The sequence below is a fragment of the Diplodia seriata genome (genome assembly GCF_021436955.1).
Source record: "Diplodia seriata strain FDS-637 chromosome Unknown scaffold_3, whole genome shotgun sequence".
In the NCBI taxonomy this organism is placed as follows: domain Eukaryota; kingdom Fungi; phylum Ascomycota; class Dothideomycetes; order Botryosphaeriales; family Botryosphaeriaceae; genus Diplodia; species Diplodia seriata.
Genome location: NW_027117310.1, coordinates 2,577,411 through 2,591,660, shown reverse-complemented (window position 1 = coordinate 2,591,660; position 14,250 = coordinate 2,577,411). Strand labels below are relative to the sequence as shown.

Below are 14,250 nucleotides of genomic sequence, written 5' to 3'. Positions count from 1 at the left end.
GCCTCAGTCCAACCAAGCTTTGGTGGTGGGTAATCCGGGCCGAACGGTACCGTTTCATACACAGGAACTCCGCATAGCTCTGCCTTGAGTAGCCCTTTCTCGACGACAGCACGGAAGATTCCTTTCAGGAATCCACGCTGTCTGTCTCAAATGTAAAGTTGGAGCCTGCAAGATGCAGTGCTCTTGCGAAAGGTTCATCGTCATAGGTGAGCTGCAGCCACCATGGCCTGCTTCGTTCGGGGAGATTGGCGAACCTCCCCGACATGTTGAGCTTGACAATCACACTTCAGAAAAACAGTAAGGATGGCGGCTGATACATCGCCTTTTGGGCTAAGAAGACTGACGGGCCAGATCGAGCACATGCCAAAATTTGCCAGGACAACTACCCCGCTGCTGCCTGCGTACATACCATCTGCATTGTCGTGTCATCAATAGGCCCAGTCACAGCTCTGCATTGGCGTGACTATCATGCAGTGTAAGAATAGCGGGTAACCAATGCCAGGGGTTCGCTTGTTCTTGTCAGCTCCCCAGCTTGATCCTCAAGGACTCCAAATGTATTTTGATTTTTGCAAACACCCGACCACCTGGCGTACTCGTAAATCATTACTGCCTTTGCAAGTCCTTAATTATTCGCGTAATTTCCTATGAAGGATGTGGCAAGGTGCGGAGAGCTATCATGCGAAATAGCCAGTCCAATACCACATCCAGAGTAGAACGCCGCTTTCCTACATAGTGGCCGGCCTCACACTCTGCGGATTATGAAACAAATCCTTCGGATCAACCTCCGCCTTGATCCTTTCCAGTCTCGGCAGATTCGCCCCCCAATACTGCTCCTGCGCATCCAGCAGCGCCGGATCCACATACCCGGGATACGCGCCCCTCACACCGGGCACATGCTTCTCAATAACCGCATTAATCCCATCCAAGAACGCCTTCGTCTCCTTCGACACCGGCGGCGTCAAGCTGATGGCATAGCTCTGCAGCTGATACAGCGAATCGCGCAGCGAATACGCCGCATCCGCCAACGGCACCTCATTGATCTGCCCGCCGACCAAGTTGAAAATGGCAAACCACGCCAGCGCCCCGCCCGTATCCGCGCCGTCCAAGTACTCAAACAGCGCATCGACCGCGTCGTCCGTCAGCGCCGTCTCGCGCGAAAACGACAGCGACTTGGAGTAAAACGCGGCGGGGATGCCGCCGCCGACCTGCAGCGCCGCCTCCTCCGCCCACGTGCCGACCGCGCCGACGAACTCGCTCGTCACCGAGACATTGACGTCCGCGACCGCCGGAAGGACGCCGCGCAGGTTCAGCGCGTCGAACTCGGGCCGGCCGCCGAAGAACGTGCCCGACACGACCATGCCGCCGTCGAACAGCGTCAGCACCGACGTGAAGCGCCACGACAGGTCGTCGCGCGTGACCAGCGCGTTCCACGCCTTGAACGCGTCCCGCGGGCTGTCGCCGCCGACGGTGATGTTGTACTCGTACAGCACCATCGAGCCCGGCTCGGGCGCGGTGCGGAAGTCGAGGTCCGTGACGACGCCAAAGCTGGCGCCGGCGCCGCGCACGGCGAAGAAGAGGTCTGCGTGAGAGGTCGCCGAGCAGCGGACGATGGAGGAGTTAGCGAGGACGACGGTGGCCCCGACAACTTGGTCCGCCGTCGTGCCGAGCGTGCGTGATTGCGGGCCCAGCCCGCCGATGGTGGCGTGCCCGCCGATGCCGATTTGGGGGGATGTGCCCTGGGGAAGGTTTTGTGTTAGTTTTTTGGGGGAAGGAGATGGTGGGGGAGGGGGGAGGAAACGTACGTGGGCAATTGTGCGGCCGCCCGCGGCGTGCAGGCGGTCGGTGACATCTTGGAGGAGGGTGCCGGCGCCGATGGTGGCGGTCCAGGTGGAGTTGTCCATGGTGAAGTGTTGGAATTTCTTCATGTCGACGACGATGGCGGAGGAGTTGGCGCCGCCCAGGCCTGTGAGGGATCAGTCTTTGTTTTCGTCGCTTGTGCTCCGGTTTGGTAAGAGGGGTGAGGATATTTACAGTAGTTGCCATAGCTGTGGCCGCCGCTTCTGGCTTGAACTTTGTGGTCATACTGGGCGGCACAGGCGACGATGCCAGCAACTTGCTCGGCACTGTCGGGATACGTCACGGCGGCGGGCGTGACGGAAATGTCCAGATTGTAGGGCTTTACGTCGGTGATCTGATAAAGCAGATCGGATGGGAAGGCTACGTTAGTGTCCCCTCCCACTGCTGTGGTTAGGCATGACTGAAGGTCTGGAGTAGCGGCGGCGGCCGAGGAAGCTTTTTGTCCCATGACTAGTAAAAGAGTACTACTTGTGGTGTGCCTCATTCATAATGGACGGAGGGTTTGTGGCGGATTTTAAGAAGAACAGATGGACCGCGGTACAGCGCATGGTAAAGGAGAAGAGATGCCAAAAAGAGACAAGAGACTGGCGGAAGTACCGGCCAAGGTCTGGTGATCGGCAGCTTTAATGAATGTCTGACTTTGAAGGCTCGTATCCCTGACCGTTTCCGGAATCGGGCAGGTGTTGTGAGCGGTCGGGTGGTTTTACTGCGGGTAGCCGCAACAAGGAAACTCAATAGGCCGGAAGCTTCTTGGAAAAGGTTCGAACATGGCTGTATAGTGTTTCCGCTTGCAAGGAAAGCAGGTCTTGTGATATAGTGTAAGGGGAAGAGGAGGCTTTTGGCTAAGATAATTGGCTAGTGGTTTAGTGGTGCGGCCGTGCACGCGTTAAAGCCGAAAGCCAAAGGTTGAATAGGTTTCGTCGCATGCTCTGGCGCTGCAAATGTTGGTGTAGCTGATGACTTGGCGGCCGTTTGACTGCGTCTGCGGAGATGATGGCATTGGTCGAAGAACCGACCGCGGGAAAGTCTGACATGTGGATGATCCAGATGGTCCGAGGCTGTGCGGACGTTCAGGTTTCGGGAAGGCTGCGGAAGTTTGTTCTCACCCGCCTGCTCCGGTTGGTCAGCCACCCGGGCGCACGTTGCATCACTCCGTTTCTTTTCCGTCCCATTCATCACTTCAACACCATCCATCTGTTTGTTCCTTCATACTGAACACTGAGCTTGACGGAGTTCTTATGAGGGTAGCAGCGCTCGAGGAGTCATGTTCGACTGCACTTACCTTCGCTTTTGGCCAGCATTTCTAGAATTTAGCGGTACGGGTGAGTCTGTCGTTGTTGGCCGCACTGAAAGCAGTGACTATAGCTGCAAATACTGTCAGCGTATGACAATGCATATCACGACACCATTTCCGAAGGTCTTACAGCTGTTGATGCTCGCATAGATTGCTCGCACTCCCTCCCGCAGGATTGGCGCCCCAATTCGCGGAACTTTGCCTCGAGTATGAATCCACACTCTGGTTTTGAGATTGCTGTCCCCCGTAAGCCAGGCCAATGTTCGCCTGGACGTACTGCGGCGCTTGTTGTTCGGGATGGTAGCTCGCTGGCTCCTCGGTCCGCTGGTACCCAAGCATTGGCGGAGCCCCGTAGTGTCCGCCACCCATGTGAGTTGGATCAGTTTGCTGTCTCGCTGGCCATGAACCCTGTGTTTGGTTTGATGTATTGCTGTACCATGTCTGGCGATTATCCGGAGGAGCTTGCCATGCACTGTCACTTGGTGCTGGCGAGGAATATGAAGAGACAGACTGGTAACCATACGGCCGGTTCGCGGAAATGGGGCCATTGGACGCTGGTGGGTAATCCGAAAGACGGCCAGCCAAGGGGTCTGCCGCTGTCTGCATCCCATCCCCGCCGCTCGCTTTCCGTTCTCCCTTCTTCCAAAACCTCAGCCTGCTTCTCCGATCGTCATAGTTGAGACCTCTGTCGCCGCTCTGGCTAGGGTCATCGGAACCTTGACTCTGCCCATCTGCCGACGGCTTCTTGAAACGGCTGACAGCCTTCGCTGTACCTAGGTATGGCGACCAGGGATCACTTCCATCGACATTTTGATGAGCTATCCAGCTATGGGATGCGCTTTACGAGGACAAGCCTGAACGAACCGAATCAGCCTCGAAACGCTGCGCGATTCCAAGCCTGGGGTGAAATGCGCCTGAAACGTCACGATGAGGCTACCATCTCGCCCCATCGCGATGTGTTTGGAAGATTACCTGTGTGACATACCTTAGTTGCTGAGCGACTGTCTTGGTTCCAAACCTAAAACAGTACCTCGTGCTGCTTCCGATGGGATCAGTCCGTATGTTTTGGCCGGCTGTGATTTGCGGTATCTGAGCGAGGCAGTGCTGGGCTCGTGAGGACCCCGCCTTACAGTCCTCAAGACTGCGCCCGGGAACAGAGTGCAAGTGCAGAGCCTCATTTGCGCGCCGGCATTCAGCTTTCCACCTAATCGCCGGATAGTCGCGAAGCCTCTCAAGCCTCGCCTCTTAGTATTGGCTACAGACCGAAGACTTCTCTCCTCACAATACCGGAACAGGCTGCGTCTTCAACTGAAGGTTTTCCTGTGGCCAGCAAGGCTGGCGGAGGCCGCACGCATGTCAGCCTCTAGAATTGCTCTTTTCCACGAGCCTCACGCAGCCACAGCATTGCATCTCTGGCTCACTGAGTCTATTATGTCGACTTGTCTCCCAATTCACCATCACCAGGAAAGAGAAGGACATGTTTCCTCCAATGAAAGCTCCTTGGATAATCCTTTGTGCGATTCTTCAACACGATCTGTCCAGAACACATTTAAAAACCATACTACAAAGCACAAGCATAACGTCGCTTTCCCATTCTCTTTCAGGTCTGCTCGACGTCTTTCGTGCTCAGAATAAAAATCAAAAGACGAGGTTCAGCGTCTGGCCTCTACTCCGTGATATCCAAGTATGTCTCTTCAATATTCTGCCGTTCATAGTGCCAACGTTGACTGAACAAGTTCGGAAAAACCAGCTCGTTGCGCGTTCAAAACACAGAAGTAGTATCGCAGCCGCACACATCCGCCGCTCATGGATAGTCATCCGCCGCAAGGCTTAATCCTCAAGTTGTAGGGCCTGAAAGCTGGCAGGTGGTGGAGAAAGTTGATGGAAATGTTGGCGATGATGGCAGGCGGCTGAGCCTCTCGCCCGTCTGCTGCGGTTGGCCTGACGGGTGCCCGTCGATAGAAGTCTTCCCTTCCTTGCTTTCTTCGCCATCATCCTATACCTGTTCTCACCCTTGTGGTCGGGTCCGTATCGCGTCCTAATAAGCCTCGTCCGGTCGATATCAGTCGATAGCGGTCGAGGCATCCATCAAACTGTGACAGTCATGGACTCAGCCACTTGGCCACCAAGGCTGTCCGCACCTGCATGGTGGGCATTCTTCGTAGCTGCAAGTCATGTCAGCGACTGGAATTCTGTAGCCTCAATGAATAAACCAAACATACGCTATGCCGTGGTTGCAGATGCGGCTTTGATGTGGCGCTCCGCTGTAGTCACCATAACCGGGCACTGCGGTGTGTTGCCCCGTTCCCGGAACCTGCTGTGCCTGGTAATGGTCCATGGTTGTGCTATGGGGACGTTGCTGTGCATACTGGCTTTGATTGATCGGTTGAGCGTACACAGGTTGATTGGCATAAGTGGCTGGCTCAGCATAGTACTGGGCAGGGTCTGGGGCCCAAGGACCTCCAGCTGGCGGTCCAAATCCTTGCATTGGCGGCGCTGAGTTGTGTCGCATTGGGTCAGGCATTTGTCTCGGAATGTATCGACTGTTCATCGAACTGCTGTCTTGCGATGGTCCGGACGACCAAGCTGGCGGTCCCATTGAAGAGCTTTGATTGGGAGCTGCTTGCATTCCCGGGAGTGACGGGGCACTGTTGAATATTTCCGGCTGTGAAGACGTCGGAATATGAGAACTCATGATGTCCTCGGGCCTCTCAGGGTTCTCAGTCTTGGATTTGTTTTTCTTCTTGACGTGAAAGCCTCTCTGGTCAGAAAAATGCTGGCCCTCAAAAGTACCTTGGTAGTTCTCTTTCTGTCCATCGTCTTCCCTTGCCCCTCCACCCATGCGATGAAGCGCGATTCCCACTTGCGCCACTCTCCTTATTCCACTCATTGCGATGACGCTTCAGGCCAGACTGCAAGGATTAGATCAGCCAAGATCATTCTCCGGGCAACCCTCTCAACGGCACGGCCCGCTGCCGTAGCGCTAAGGAATTGAATTGCTTGTCGGGGTTTTTGCTCCGAGACACGCATGCTTGACTATCCACGTACCTCTTCTTAATTGCTGCAGATCTGCAATCCACTTTATTCACAAGATTGGTCAAGTCGTATGTGCTTGTTGGGGTGATGATTCGTGGCAGTCAGCCTTGTGAATGAGGCAGTGTTTTCTTGGGGCCACCTCGCCCCCTTCACTTTATGAGCAGGCTGTGCAAGGCCTCCCAGCAGAGCCTCATAACTGTCACACCAAAAATCAGCTGGACACGCCAGGCGGCAAAAACCTGCAGGATATTCAACATCCGAGCGTCCCATTGGGCGCACAGGATTTGCCTTCTTTTGCCTGCTTTGCCTGCTGCTGGATCTCGATCCTCCATCCAATAGGTCAGCAGTCGAGCAGTGAGGCTGCGGATTCCTCATGCGTGTCAGCCTCGGCCGAGCCTCTTCATTGGCTTTACGTTAAGAAGAAGCGCAGCTGAGGGAACTCTACGTTTTCTTGAAAGTTCGCCATCCCCATTTCAGCTCCACCCTTTTATTATTACATCCTTTCAACATCATCCCTGCACAAGAAAACGGTGTCTGACGAAGAACAACAATGGCTGCTGAATCCCACATTGACTCTGATATTGAGGGTCAATCAACAGCCCCATTCGCAGCAGGCAATGCGTCATTTCCTACGAGGCCGGTCCGCGCAATCAACCCACCGAGGTCGTCGCTTGTTACCCCGAAGACACCGCTGAGTCGCGATTTTGCATCGAAGCTTGGCTCTTCCATGTGTCGCTCCTTTCTACCAAACGTGTTACCTTCTCCGGCTTCATCCACAACGGCATATGAGATGTCTATCGACAACGGCTACTTGACAAGGCAAAAATCGACAGCCAGCGCAAGGCCGTCTCTCCCACAATCACGTGCAAGTATGCAGTCAGCAAATGGGGCGACGAATCAAGGCGCGCATGCGTGGAAGGAAAATCGGTCCATGGGCTACCCCGCCTTTTCGAGCTTGCTGTCTTCGGATAACGATGCCTTCGTGGTACGAAAGTTCGGGTCGCTACACGTCCGAACAATACTGCTCCTCCAGGACGAAATTACTCAACTCGAGAATCGGCTGGCTCAGATCGACAAAGAAGTTGCCGAAGCTCAACAGGAAGAGTACTTATGCCACAATGGTAGCTTCCGAGGGGATAAGTTGTGGCATCGCGAACGTTATGAAATTTTGCATCACCTTACAACATTGTTAGAGAAGTACGGTAAGTTTGCACCACCAATACTGGCCTGACACACGCTTAAATTTTCCAAGACAGGCTAGTCACAAGCTACTCTGATATGCAGAAGCGTCCGAAGGCTTTAAAAAGAACTGTGAAGAATATCAACAAGTGGATCGACCGGTATCCACAAGCAATAACACGTCACGAGATGGAGTTCCTGGAGGATGACAAGCAGGATGATCTGATAGCAACAGCAGACCGTATGAAAGCCCCTCTTCGGCGGATCCTTGAGAGAACTCCGATCTTCTACCGCCTCACACCGTTTCATGCAAAGGTGCGTTAAGAGGCTTTTGTAGGCCTGTATTGACCGCAAAAAGAATGAAACTAATTTGAATACCCACCGGTTACAAATAGAACGGGAAGGCCACGGAGTACAGCCGCAAATACCAAGAGGAGGGCGTCATCTACTATGACGACAACTTAGTAGACAAGGCTATTACGGTCATCATTCTGCTCTTGGGACTCTTCATGCTTTTAGTCCCTGCATGGCTTCTGAAAGACATGGGCTCGCACACAAAGCGGTTGGCATTGATCACTGGTTTCATTGCCCTCTTTGTGGGCCTTCTGCTGCTAACAACGCCGGCGAAGCCGTTTGAGACGATGATTGGCACCGCTGCGTATGTGTTACAGTCAATCTCGAATGATATCGTACAGCTAACGACTCTGATCAGTTACGGTGCCTTGCTCATGGTCTTCATGCAGATCGACAAATAAGGCGAAGTCTGTCAATCCCTCTTCAAGATCCTTTCCCCGCCATCTTTTGCAGTTCACGGGTGAGTCCAGCCGCTTTGCTCCAGATTACTATCCAAACTGGCTGTCACTTCTTCGTGTGCGGCTTGTTTCAGAGTTGTAAATGAACTTTCAGGCTTGCGCGATCTAATGTGCTCATCAAAAGGCATGGATTGTTAGAGGAAGCTTCCATGTTACGGGGACAGATCCCTTTGCCTGGCGCTCTTGAAAGGCGGCTTGTCGGTACGGAGGAAAGATGTCATGGTGGAGAGGAAAATAATCTTGAACCAGTAAAAATGTAGGCAGAGTGATCGGAGAGCATCCTTACCTTGTTTTATGTTATCGAATTTGAAGGCAAGAGATTGAGTCAAAAGGGAATAACGCAGGAAGAGAGTATGGATTATCCAGCTCTTTCTACACTTCACAAACAAGTTAAGCCTCGAGGCTATACCCATACTGTTCAAGATTTTCCCTACTTCTCGTCTGTTACGTAACTCTGGGCATCCGTCACACTTCGTCGCACCCATTGTTCTTGAACACTAGACAGTGTTCCTTCACTGCTCGGCTCTCATCATTTTTAGTCCACCAATATTCTCGAATCAATATGTCGAGTGAAAACCCAGCCTTCGATGTGTCAAGCCATTCTGGGATTGCCAAGCATCAATGCAATCCGCGCTCTTCGCTATATGTGGGACCCCGCCATTTGGACAGGCAAGACAACGGCAGCGAAATTACATACAAGGGCAAGTGCTCGTCTGTCACTGAAGCTTCCTGGAGTCACAAACTGTAGACGTCACTGAGGATCTTTGAATAACTCATTAAATGTATTTTCCCCTGGCAAATAAATCCGTTACCCAACGCTTTCCCCACCCTCAATTTGTTCAACATGTACATTAAAGATTAAAAACAAGATACTGTTTGCGCTATGCCTCCGGTATCGATAGCGCCATCCTCATCGCCTCTTCATCTATAGGTTGACATTGGCAGCCACGCTAAGAAGGGAGCCGCCCGACGGCTGAGGCTGCACCGCATCCGTCGCACCTCCAGCCACACCCTTGGCCGCACTCTCGACTCCACCGCCCCCAACGGCGGCAGCGGGGGTCTCGAGGGCCGGCGGGAGAGCGAACGGCGGGTTCACGGGGCCATCGGTAGAGGTGCTCGAGGGCTGCTCCGCTCCCTCCACCTCCTCGTCATCATCGCCAGCCTCGGAGTCCGAGTCGGATTCGGAACCGGCGTCGGAGAGGCCGTCCTCCTCGTCGTCGGAGTCGGACTCCTCCCCGTCCTCGGGCTGCGGCTCGGAGGCGCCGTAGGTCTCGGCGCCCTGCAGCTGTCTGCGCTGGACGAGGCCGCCGGCGATGGGCAGGGTCTTGATGGCGCTGAGGTTCTCGGCGCCGGGCAGGTTGGCCAGGCCGGCCTCGTTGGCGGGCACGAGGTCGTCGCGCTTGGCGAGGTTGTTCGCGTTCAAGGGTGCGGCGGAGGAGGTGGCGCTGAGGAAGAGGAACAGCTGGAGGAGGGGTTGGGCGTGCATTTTGGCGTAAGTGTTGGTCGAGCGGAAAACGAGTGTGTGGGTTGTTGATCAACGAGAGTAGTTCAGTTCTGTGCGAAAAGGAACAGAGGTTGGTATCGACGAGTGAGTGGGAGTGCTGTCGCTTGGAAGGTATGCTGCGCATTTATGGCTCTACTCTCCCGTTTGGGCACGATGGTGGTCCCCTTCCGGGGTCCGGGACGAACCCCCCGGGGAGCTTGACCCTCCCGCTTCCGCCTCCAATTTGCAGCCTAGTGCGTGATGAGCCTCATCTTCCCATGCCGCAGGTCTGCATCTTCGCCGAATCATATCGTTTGAAACGAAGCAGCTCGTCAGCCAAGCAGAAACAGACACCGCAATGGGCTAGCTGTCCATCACGATGGGTATGCGCTATTTACCCCCCCGCAATCTTAACAGCCCCTTCTAAGATGAAGTTTCCCCTTACAGTAGGCGGATCACAGTTACCCCGCTGATCATCCGTCACTTAGCTTTAGGCCGGATATGTTGATGGTCAAAATTAGTGTACGTTATGGTCAAGTCCACCACCAACCTATCCAATCAAACAAGAAGAAATCTTGTTTGAAACGACGGTCACGACTTAACCAACAACCGCGTGGCTAGCGCATAGGAGTAGAACAAATAAGAAGGGCGACGAGCCACTAAGACGTCATCTGAGATTATGATCGTCCGTCAAGGGGATAGCGTGAGCGCCGTTGCGAGCCCTGCTGTAGGGCTTAGTTGCATGTGCCTCCCATCCCCTGTCACCGACTGCTTTTAATCCAGTCCGCTCATACCTCCAAGCGTAGGGAGTCTTGTGACTGCAGCATTCATGGGTGTTGGTGTGAGGAGGGGTTGGCTCAAGCACCGCACAGACTACGGTGATCGGCGGTTCCCACAAACCCTTCTTCAAAACACCACTCTTTAGCTTACGAGCCAGTATACGTCCAAACAAGTGGCATACTTTGGATACGACGCTCAGGCTCAAAGGCTATGACCACACAAGATTAAAGTTTCGAAACAAACTCTACCGTTATCTCGTGAATCACTGCAGGCGAGCCAAGCCTTAATCCTACCGCACAGCATCACACTTAAACCAGAATCACTTCAAAAGAAATCGCATTACAACCACTCCGCAGCACTTTCCGTACAGACCCTGCACTGAGCCAGCCATCAGATACAACGAGGGACCCCTTTTTTAATACACCTTCGCACCGCCCACCCCATGCATCCCCTCCCTCACCGCTGACCTCGTGTCAACGCCTGCAAACGAACCCCATCCCCCAACGTCCCCTGTCGCCCCGCCTCCTTCCCTCCCTTCCGACACGCCCAACCACTCCCACCTCACGCACCCGGCCCACCAGTCTCCTCAGGCAGCGGCGCAGCCACCCGCTTATAGATACTCACATCACTAGGGTACCAAACGTAAATAGATTACCCATTAATAACAGTAGATTCACCAGTTGCCAAATCTATTATTACGTAAATAGATTACCCACGTATATTAATGGTATTACTATTAATATAAATAGTATTTACATTATAAATAAGAAATATCCTATTAATTTTAATAGTATATTCGCGAGATTATACGGTAATACCGCTTATATTAATAATAAAACTACTCTTATTAATAGTAAACCTATTAATATATATACGTATAGCTACTAGTAACGATTTACGAAGCGACTTTTTTAATTAATTACTATTTTCTTCTCTCTTTTTTTCTTCTTTCTTCTTTTTAATACTACTAATACTCTATATACTATAATATATACTTAATTAAACCGACTACTATACGTATAAGTCTATCTCGTATATCTATATATATTATAATATTAATAGATAATATAATATCGTTTACTAAATAGAAAACTTATTCTTCGCTACTATTTATATATTTAGTAAAGATATCTATAAATTTAACCTCTTTATTTTTAAAATTTAACTCTTTCTTCGTTAATTATTAACCCTCTCTTTCTTTTTCTTCGAGTATTCTTCTATTTTTACTACTAAATTACTAAGTAAATTTAAAGAATTTATTAAGATCTTATCGCTAGTAAATCTATCTATTAACGCGACGGTAGTAAAATAATAGTTAGATAGATAGCTATTACGAACTAGAGTTAAGAAGGTCGGCCGAAGACGAGATATTATCGCGCTAACCGAAATATTAATAATTCGATTAAGCTAAGTCTATATAGATAAGCTTTTATACGAATATCTAAGAAATACTACTTTACTTAAATTTAGTAAAGCGAGACTTCTATTAATACTACGTCTTATATATTAATCGTATCGTAATATAACTTAGTATATATTAAAAAAGATATATATTAATATCTAGAAAAAAGTTACGTAGAAATTATAGTTAATTTAGATATAATATATAACTCGATAGAAAAAAAGAGTTAATAATCGGCGAAGAGAGGGTTAAATATTAAAAATAAAAAGGTTAAATTTATAAATATCTTAGTAAATAGTAACTTTCTCTCTTTTTTACTCTTTTATATATCTCTAAATTTATTAATAAAAGCGTAGTAGCTATAATTAAAAATATTAAAGTAATATCGAACTTAGTCGTACTCGTATTAATTAGACGATAATTATAACTTATAGTAGATTTTACTACTATCGCGGTTATTTAGTAACTTTCTCTATAAGATAATACTTTTATACGTCTTAGTATTCTTTATAACTAGATATCGCTTAAATCTAGTATATTTCGCTACGAAATAAGCTAGTTAAGTATTTAAATCGTTACTACTTATTATATAGTATTATAGAAGAACTTATCTTAGAAGTAACTTCTTATAAAAACTTATTATTACTTTAAATATTATATCTATTAAGTATAGCTATAATTCTTATAGTTTAATATTAACGTTATTGTAGAGCGTAAATAAATCTAAAAGATTTTAATATTCGTATTTAATAATCTTATTCGTTATACTAATATCTAATATCGCGTTATTATACGTAGTAGAGTATTAGGCTATTACGCTTAATAAGTCTAAAAGTAGAGAAGTATAAAATAATAAAATAGACGCTCTAGTATAACGAGACGGCGAAGATAAATAAATAATAATAAATAAGCGTTATCTTTAAAGAGAGATTTACTTATAAATAGTAAAGAGATTTATAACGAGAGAATAAAGATAAATTCTATATATAACTATAAGATTATATCTATAAAAGAAGCTATATATAAATATCGATAGTAGATACTTAGTATAGCCGCTCTATTCTATAATAACTCGTTCTCTTCTTAAAATTTAGCGTTTTCTACTAAACCTTTAATATCGATATATATATCTAAAAGTAATAAATATAAGTAGAAAGTATAAAACTAGATTAGCTCTCTTAAGAAAATATCTTAGTAAGAAGAAAATCTACTACGAAGAAAAAATAGATATAATCTACTTTTATAATAGTTATAAGAGTAGTTATCTATTTAGATAAAATTAAAACTCGCCTTATAAAATAATATAAATAAGTAAGAAAACTAAGAACTCTCTCGTAATACTATAGCTTAAGACGTTGTTATACCGCCTTTATTTTATATATAATTTCTTCTTTATTCTAATTCTCGCGCGTATCGTCGGCTTTGAAACTATAGCTTTTATATAGCTCGCGCTTATTTCTCTTTACTATCTTAATACGTTATCTCGTAGTATCTATAGTAGTATTCTACTAATTTTAAAGAACTATCTTTAGAGTATTCTCGCTCTAGACGGCGTCGATCTAGTAGTTAACGACTAATATAATATCTTTATCTTACTAGTTCTTTTCGCCGATTAGAGCTAAAGATAGAGAATTAATTCTAGAAATAAATTTATTAAACTTTAACTTCTTAAAGTATAAGCCGTAGCTATACTTATCGCTAAAGTAGTTTTAAGTAAGAGAATTCGTATTTTAAAGTACTTTTTTAATCGCTAAGACGTTAAAATAGCTAATCTTAAGCGCCGTAAAGTTTACTATACTAATTAGACTTACGTTATAGTAAGTAACGTCTTTCTTAGACTTTTCTTTTAGTACGTACGTAACGGGACTAATATAAAGTAGATACTAGTAAGAGATTTTTACTATACTAATAAATATAATAAAAATATTAATACTTTAAAGAAATTTTTTACTAAAAAACTTAAGAATAGCTTAACTTTAAATATTATTTATAATCTTTTTAATAGCTCTTCTAAAGTCTATATCGATACTAAATTTCTTAAGAACTATATAATAAATACTATCTCCGCTTTTCTTAATTATTAAGATCTTAAATCGCGAATTATCGAGTTCTTTTATAGTTTTAAGCCTCTCTAGAATTTTATAAAATATTCTAGAATAAAGTTTAATACTTAAGCCTACGAAAATAACGTTTATCGGCTCTAAATACGAAAGTATAGTAAATCGTTTATTTTTTTAGACTCTTAAGACTCTTAATTAAAATAGAGAATACTAGCGTATAATCTAGTTAATAACGCTATATATTAAAAGAGACTAGATATCGTTAAAAGATATTTCTTTATTAAATAAACGTAGATAATAGTCGTAGAGTATCGTTTTAATTTCTCGTATACTATTAAACTCTAAAG

General features: G+C 47.4%; 3 protein-coding genes across 3 annotated transcripts; 1 reads left to right on the top strand and 2 right to left on the bottom strand.

The window, feature by feature from the left end:
- Positions 1-725: 725 nt before the first annotated feature.
- Positions 726-2,305, bottom strand: SLS55_003488 (uncharacterized protein; the record flags this gene model as incomplete). Its single annotated transcript, XM_066774963.1, has 3 exons — positions 726-1,736; positions 1,803-1,963; positions 2,032-2,305. The coding sequence occupies 3 exons, from the start codon at positions 2,303-2,305 to the stop codon at positions 726-728; spliced, it is 1,446 nt and encodes a 481-aa protein (XP_066635082.1).
- Positions 2,306-7,118: 4,813 nt separating this feature from the next.
- SLS55_003487 (uncharacterized protein) lies at positions 7,119-8,121 on the top strand (the record flags this gene model as incomplete). The annotated part of the gene is made up of 4 exons (XM_066774962.1): positions 7,119-7,308; positions 7,381-7,389; positions 7,440-7,681; positions 7,762-8,121. 4 exons carry the CDS (start codon positions 7,119-7,121, stop codon positions 8,119-8,121), a joined length of 801 nt encoding a protein of 266 aa, XP_066635081.1.
- A 982-nt stretch (positions 8,122-9,103) lies between these two features.
- Positions 9,104-9,664, bottom strand: SLS55_003486 (uncharacterized protein; the record flags this gene model as incomplete). Its single annotated transcript, XM_066774961.1, has 1 exon — positions 9,104-9,664. One exon carries the CDS (start codon positions 9,662-9,664, stop codon positions 9,104-9,106), a length of 561 nt encoding a protein of 186 aa, XP_066635080.1.
- Positions 9,665-14,250: the final 4,586 nt, after the last annotated feature.